The following is a 7,651-nucleotide window of genomic DNA, read 5'->3' on the forward strand; positions in this document are numbered from 1 at the left end:
AAATTCCGGATTTTCCATATGTTAAAAATGGGTATGGATTATAGGGGCCAGGTCCAAAAAAGGGTGCTGGGAAATCATAAATTTTTGTCTGAAAAAGGGTCAGAGTTTGGTAGAAAATTTCCCATCTTGTCCAGTTTTTTTTACCACGCGATCTGTGTACCACGTGTGACTGCTAAGTGTACCCCGTGCATTAGGTAGGTACACCATTTTGCAATAAAACATTTTACTTCTCCTTAATTTTGATAAAGCTGTTGAACTGATTGCTAACCCTGAAGGAAAAAAAGAAGAAATATATGACACTTGGCACGGATTTTTAAACAATGGTTCGCTTGTGGCGAGATTCTGCCACCGAAACGCAACAACATTCCAAATAAGAACTCGTGTTACAACAACCTAAACATATCACACTGTCTACGATAAAATCCGACGTTACAGGGCATTTCTCTCTTGGGAATAACGAAGATCCTGTCGAGCATCAACGAAACTGTACGAAAGAACCAAAGGAATGTGCTGACATGGCGCTTTGTGATCTCAAGGGTGAGACAAAAACGTTCATTTTGAGTACAATGATCACGACATGAACCCGTGATCGTATGGACACAAAATTAAATTGGAAAAAACAAACAACAAGCCTGTGCGCGCTTCTTTTACTCAGGATAAGTTAGAAAACCTATGTGCCCTTTACAAAGGTAAGTTTTGTGTTTGTTTTTAAAAACGGAAACAAAGGAACTATTTCTAATGTAAATGAAGGCGGGCATTCCATAAAATTACAGCAGCCCACGCGAAAGTAGCTCACGAAAAGAATTCTTCTAGAAAATATTAAACATAAAAGAATTCATCGCTAAGAAAAACAAACAAAATGCTGTTGGGATTCACTAACAAAGGACTAAGCTGTAGATTTTAAACTTTTAACCAAAGGTTGATAAATAATATAAATCTTTTCTTTTTTTTTTTTGCCATCTCCGCCAAAAGAAAGTCTGCTTAAACTATGACTAGTTGATTAAGTTAAGGCCTCGCAACATAAGGGAATATAGTTCAGGGAATCAAGATTGTAACTTAGAACAAATTAAAGACAATGCAATGACAGAGGGCTAAAACGTGAACTGAGAACGTTTGGGTTTGAACAGAAACTTTTCCCTTATAAAACACTTTAAGCTAACTTATAACACCAAGTATTTTATTTTATTTTTATTAGTTTCTTTTATAAAAAAAACCTGGTAAGAGGTTTAATATGTTGTTGTAAATTTTTCCACACAGCTGTCATTTCCGGAGTAATTCCCACCGAAAATTAAACTAGCTCTCTTTTTACGATCGAGTTGTTCTTCGGTGGTTTGGAAAAATCGAGAATGGTTATGAAAACTTTAATTAACAACCTACAATTTGCTGCACAAGCTCTTGAAAATGAAATTTAACAATATTTTATTAACATCTACTTCGTGACATAACAGAAACGTAAGGTTATTGAATTTGCAAATCCTGCATTATCTGAAGCACCGCATTAGGTTATTGTACTCCCTTAAGTGAAATTCTGAATTACTATCAATGGGTGTTATATAAACACCTTTCTATCAATTAAACAGTTTCTCAAAAAAAATGTATGTTCATTGTTTAAGTGCAGTTTCTAGCACAGCACGTATCAATTTCACTCATTGAATTTTAATCCACATCCTTCATCAGTTATATTGATGGTGCTAACGGAAATTAAATCAGTTTTTAAATGGATATGAAAGGCTCTTGGAGATCACAGTGTGTTCGACAAAGGTGAAACAGGATTAAAATGTGAGTCAGTCAAAGATATATTTTGATACTTGATAAGTTAAAAAAACGTGTTGAATAACCACATTTCATTTAGTTTAAGGGAACTTGACTTTTTCAATTTATACTTGGTAAGAGAAATAGAATGTTGCGATGCAGATATCTCGTAGGCGAAACAGAAGATTGCTCCAGCATTAAAGTTAGAATGGCTGGAGACTTTTTCCTTTATAAAGGCTTGAAACCTATTATTTTACCCTAAAAGTAGTGATCATGAGTTATCTATCTCGCGGTGGCTCTCTGGTTTTACTAAACCATTGATCATGAGGAAAAAAAAAAAGAAAAGAATGAGAAAACAAAAATTGAAACGAAACAACAAACGGAAAAGTCTGGCTGCGAGTTTTAGCATTTCACCTTTCTTCGGTTAGAATTCTGTGTTAAAAGCTTAGAATTGCGTTTTTATAGAAGATTCAGCTTCTTATGAAAACATGATTTTTGTCATCTTTTCGCTGCCACTCGATTTCAGTATAGAGAAACCGTTTCACAATTTTTTAAATTTATTCGAGGGTATTATTCATATCGCCCACATTTGTGATGAATAATTTGTCTAATTCAGGGCGTTTCAAATGTTGTTCAAGTTATTTTGAGGTAATTTTACACAAAACTCGATCAAGATCAAGATCCCTTCTATTGATGAACGAATCTCTCCGAACATCCTTCCTCTCTTATTGAAACCTTAAATTAACCATCTTGGGCGTATAATTTTGGTTGGGTTGTTGGTAGCCTGTTTCATTACGACATCTTGTGTTGAATAGCGGTTTTCCTTATGCTAAGAGGATAAAGACCCAGTCATTCAGTCCATGACGAATGGCAAATCAAGGAATTAACTCTGCTTTCAAGGTGAAAGAGCTGAGGTGAATCTATGAATTTCCAACTAAGAAGAAATAGGAAAACACACGAGCCAAAGAAAAAATTCTTCGACTTAGGTGGGAATGGAACCCACAACCTCCGGATTTGATCAACTGTTGTTCGTTTCGAGATAAGAGCACCAGCTTGACTTTTACCGAAGAGGTTACACGGCAGTTTCAACTCTGTCGCTTTACGCCTAAAAAGTCTATCTTTGCAATGGTGATGATGGTTATTATTATTAATATTACAATGATTATTTTTATCAGTGACGATATGGAGTAAGAATGGAAGCAATTCAAGCAATCGTCATTTTGATCACAGTAACCAGAGTGGTTGTGTGGAGTAAGCAAGGGTTTTGTTCAAAACCAGCTGTGTTCCTAGCCACTAAAGGTAAATTATAAAAAAAAGATGACGTATAACATAGCCTCCAGTCCAATGAGGCGAGTGTAATATAGGCAATACTGAGCGTGTGCTTCCACTTCCGACCACCCCCCCATCACCCCCTTCCTGTTGTTCAAGGTTTCACAAAAAAATATGAGGTTCCGTTTCTAAAGAAGCTGCTGCGTTGTGCATCGGCGGGGGAGTAGAAACGAACGTTGGTTCATCGACAGAGTTGATTACTAAAGGAAGTTTGGTCACCGTAAAGAGATTCGATTGCTGACGTTTCGGGCGTTAGCCCTTTGTCAGAGCGAAACGCTCTAATGAGGGCAGTTAACGTTCAAAACGCCAGCACCCGGATCTTTACGACGACCAAATTACCTTTAATTATCAACTCTGTTGATAAAATCATTTCTTGGGAAGGAAGGAGATTAATGCGCGCTGCGTTCTCGTGTTGACACCAATGACTAGAGATGACTCACTGGTCTCAGGAAATCTATTGATATAAGCTTACCTTGTCACATTTAATGAAATATCATTACAAACGGTTTCTCTTCAACCTACTTTATATGCTCTGTTCATGTGGGTGACTAAACAAACTATTAAAATGAAAAAAGAAATGAAAAGAGAAATGATTACTAAGGAATTAAAAAAGAATACGAGAGTAATCAGTAAGTTCCTTCCTCGTTCCACATCACAAACTTGCGTTACCATAGTATCATGGTTAAAAACACCGTATTTTACATAAACATATCCAGTTTAATTGTTCAGTGATTAAGCGCATACTTTGGTCACGCTCTGATTGTCGATTTATTGTATAGACCATGTCCTCTCCGGTCACGCAATCTCTACCAATCAAGTGTCTTCCTTGAGAGACTGTCACGCATTATGCACCCAGCATCCAAGATGTTTGTCATACAACTACCAGTACAAGTCAACTTCCGCGAGTCACGTTTGTCAGCTAAGCGACGCTACAGCAAAGATGTGTCCCCACAACATGAAGGACGAGGAAGGATTTAAATATTACGAGGACTCGGTGAGAATTGCGCATGCGTAAATGTAATTATGTCAATACTTACAGAATAATTAAGTGATTACAAAGACTGTTATTGCCTTGTGCCAATTACTATCAGATCAGGGTATCAAACATCATAGCTAATAGTGAATATGTTTTATTAAACCTGACCGATGTTTGAGCAAACGTGCTTTGGACAGATCTTAACAATGTTCGATATAACGTGCAATTGAATGTCACGCGCCCGGAAAATAATCATCGATCCCCGACTGTTTTAAAAGCGTTATGCCTCCTTCTCTCCCTAGAAAAACTTTTTAAGCCTTCAATGCAGTTTCAGTTGTGTTCAGCTGGATTCAAAGGTGCAAGTGAAGTGGGCTTTGGTGGGGGGAGGGGGGAGGGGTGGACAACAAGGTATTGTTTTTTTCGCGAGTAACTACGCATTTGTCCCAGGCCAAGAGCCTATGTTAGTGCCCAGACTTTTGGCCGTGATGATTATTTTAATTTGTTCGGTTCTTGTCGAGAAACTATTGATTATGCGATTATGCCTCTCTTCAGTGGTTGCAAGCCCAATGCTTCCGCGATACGGACCGAGTAACTTACGATAAGGTTTTATGATTGTGGCTCTTCCACAAATTTTCTAAAGCAAAGAATATTTTAGCTTGGAAAACTTGCGCTACAGAGGTATTTGATTGATTGATTGATTGATTGATTGATTGATTGAAAGAGTAAATCTCTATAGGGCATTTTTCAATACAAGTTTTGCAACTTTAGGCAAAGTTTGTTCTCAAACAAAACTGTCCCTTTTTTAAAAGTTTATTCTGAATACCTCTATATATGGAATACAGCAACCTGCGGACTGCTAAGCAAACCGATGAAAATGCTCCGTTTTCATTGTGGACCACTTCAGTCATAGAATAAGGAGAATGTAATAAAATTAATAGAAAATTTACGTTTTTAATTCCCAGGATGCAACTTGCAATAGAAGCTGTCCATCATCAGGTTAGTCCAATCTTTGAGTCATTGTTTTTAATCTCCTCGGCTTTTCAGCGTAGGAATTTCATTTCTGTCCGTCTCTGTATATCTTCTTTGTAGTTTCATTTTTTGGGAATAAAACTTATAAATCTTATAAAACTTACAAATCTCAGCTCAAAGAATCCTTCCACCCTTTTATTGGTCATTTTTTCTTTCTACCAATCTGTCCGTCTTTCATTAACAAATCTCAATGCTGTTTTCTTTTAAACTTGCAGATTCTCGTAATTCAAATTTCCAGCTTTCTTTCGCCAACAAAACAGTCAGTGACTACGTCAGATTTGACCTGCTGAGTTGCGCTCCGCCGCTGACCGCTTTTACTGTCTGCCTGTGGATAAAAACTGGCGATCAATCAGACGACGCGACGCTGTTTAGCTACTCAGTTCCCAAAGAAGACAACGAAATTGTGGTGTACGACTACGCAAGTTTGAAGCTCGCGGTTAACGGTTACGAACGGTAAATAACAAATCAAATGTACGAAATCGGGCATTCACATTAACTGGTGCATACTTTTACTCTTGAATAGTGCAGGGACCACTTGTACAAACAGCAGCAAAGTGAAGCCGGATCTTTGTGTAGATCAGGATCAGCAATGTTTAATAAAACGTAAAATTAAATGCAAGGCTGATCGGACAGCTAAAATAATTTTATTGCCTAATATTTCGGTTAGACAATACTAACCTTCTTCGCCGCCCCTGAAGAAGGTTGGCGATTGTCTAACCGAAATATTGGGCAATAAAATTATTTTAGCTGCCCAAGATTGCGGTTAGACAATACTAACCTTCTTCGCCGCCGCTGAAGAAGGTTAGTAATGCCTAACCGAAATATTGGGCAATAAAATTATTTTAGCTGTCCGATCAGCCTTGCATTTAATTTTACGTTGCATACTTTTAAGTCCATTAGACATCTGGCTAACTTTCTGCATCAGGAATTACTCTGAAAATGAGGCTAAAGGAATAAAGAAATGTATAATTTTCAGTGTAAGTCAGGCCCCAGTTGTTTAAACACCAGATACCATTATCCAGTGGATAAGTCGCTATCCAGCGGGCAAAATGTATTGGTACGGTTGGAGTACAATTTATCTGGAAAGAGTTATCCGCTCTTTGAACAACCGGGTCAAGAAGCTGATTCATTTCCTGTTTCAGTTCTCTTCTTGCAGTTCAATATTTCATCATTGGTTGTTGTTTTTCTGAACTTCTCAGGGGAACAAAGAAATCTGTCAATGATAACCATTGGCACCACATCTGCGCAACGTGGGAGAACACCGCTGGATCCTGGAACTTCTACATCGATGGCGAGCGAGTGACCAATGGCGATAACTTCGAAACAGGTCACGTGATAAAAAATAATGGAATTGCGATCCTTGGTCAGGATCAAGATAATTATGGAGGTGGATTCGATCAGGATCAGAGCTTCGTTGGTGAAATGTATGGCGTGAACATGTGGAACAAAGTGTTGTCAGTTGAAGAGATTTCGCGAATGTCACAAAATTGCTCTGATGGCATCGGTAATTATTTGATGTGCAGCGATTTCGTGACGGGCTTACATGGAAACGTGCGCGATGTGACTCCGACAACCTGTTTGCCTGGGACTCGAGTCAAGCCAACAGGCACATAAAGGGCAGTGTCACCTATATCTAGTGTCATTTTGAATAACCAAAAAACAGATTTATATGGATGTAAACGTTAAAATACTGGTACAGTTTTGTTAATAATAACCCTACTAGTGCACAGAAACTAGTATCATTCATCTGTGGCTGCGGATGGCTAGGATGGAAACGGATTGCAACTTGAAAATATTGGCCAGTTTTTGCAAGTTCCTTCTTAGTATTTCGGAAAAATTGCTAACAAGTGATTATAGTTTATTCTTTCTCGGAGGAATCATTTCATATTTTCCTCCCCGTGCTCTAAAAGTAATTTCATGTTAGAAAAGAAGTTCCTTGTCAAATGTCTGAGCAGTTTTTACCAACAAACAGCAAAACCACCGTGACAGTGCCCCTTTAAATTTGACTTTAAATAAAGAGAAAAAAATCAATGAATTATTTAACCAAGAAAGCACTGCAGTTTAAGGCTCTACCCTTAACTTCTGTGAGTCCAACCTTTTAGAATGCATTGATTCTGGATAAAAGGTCCTTTATTTGTCTCGGTTCGTTAATTTAGCATTGCATATGGTTTACTAAGTTAATTTAGTATTATATATAAGTTAAGCTTCAGAGGGCTTCATGAATCCGACCCTACTGGTAAATGTTTTGTACCTTCTAGGACTAGATTTATTTTATTCAAATTAAAGAATATTTCACTTGCATTAAAAATCACTCTTTCATTGTTGTCTTAAAGTAGTTTTGTCCAAGATTGTAGCATAATATTTACTACACAAGATGGAGACATTCACTGTAGTCTATTCAAATACACGAAACTGATTAGCTTCTTGTATCTTTGAAATTATAGCTCAGTCTGCCTTCTTACTTAGCAGTTAAAGTCATTCTTTCTTTTTGTCATCCTGGCCCGCCTAGATTAGCTTTGTTTCCTGCGGCGCCAAGAAATTGTACATGTAAATTTTTTCAAACAC

General features: G+C 37.6%; 1 protein-coding gene across 1 annotated transcript; it reads left to right on the forward strand.

Annotated features, from left to right (window-relative positions):
* Positions 1–1,694: 1,694 nt before the first annotated feature.
* On the forward strand, positions 1,695–7,430 carry LOC146475736 (C-reactive protein 1.4-like). Its single transcript, XM_085115331.1, has 6 exons — positions 1,695–1,779; positions 2,928–3,051; positions 3,861–4,075; positions 5,020–5,053; positions 5,302–5,539; positions 6,286–7,430. The coding sequence occupies exons 2-6, from the start codon at positions 2,946–2,948 to the stop codon at positions 6,698–6,700; spliced, it is 1,008 nt and encodes a 335-aa protein (XP_084971457.1). The 5' UTR covers positions 1,695–1,779; positions 2,928–2,945; the 3' UTR covers positions 6,701–7,430.
* The last annotated feature ends 221 nt before the right edge of the window (positions 7,431–7,651 follow it).

The sequence above is a fragment of the Pavona decussata genome, unplaced genomic scaffold, assembly GCF_977016875.1.
Source record: "Pavona decussata unplaced genomic scaffold, jaPavDecu1.1 SCAFFOLD_83, whole genome shotgun sequence".
NCBI classification, from domain to species: domain Eukaryota; kingdom Metazoa; phylum Cnidaria; class Anthozoa; order Scleractinia; family Agariciidae; genus Pavona; species Pavona decussata.

Excerpts from the sequence above, each read along its gene's own strand:
- LOC146475736 (XM_085115331.1), top strand. The coding sequence starts at position 2,946 with ATGGAAGCAATTCAAGCAATCGTCATTTTGATCACAGTAACCAGAGTG. Across the intron at positions 4,076-5,019 it reads TTAAATATTACGAGGACTCG|GATGCAACTTGCAATAGAAG; the intron begins GTGAGAATTGCG and ends TTTAATTCCCAG. Across the intron at positions 5,054-5,301 it reads TAGAAGCTGTCCATCATCAG|ATTCTCGTAATTCAAATTTC; the intron begins GTTAGTCCAATC and ends TTAAACTTGCAG.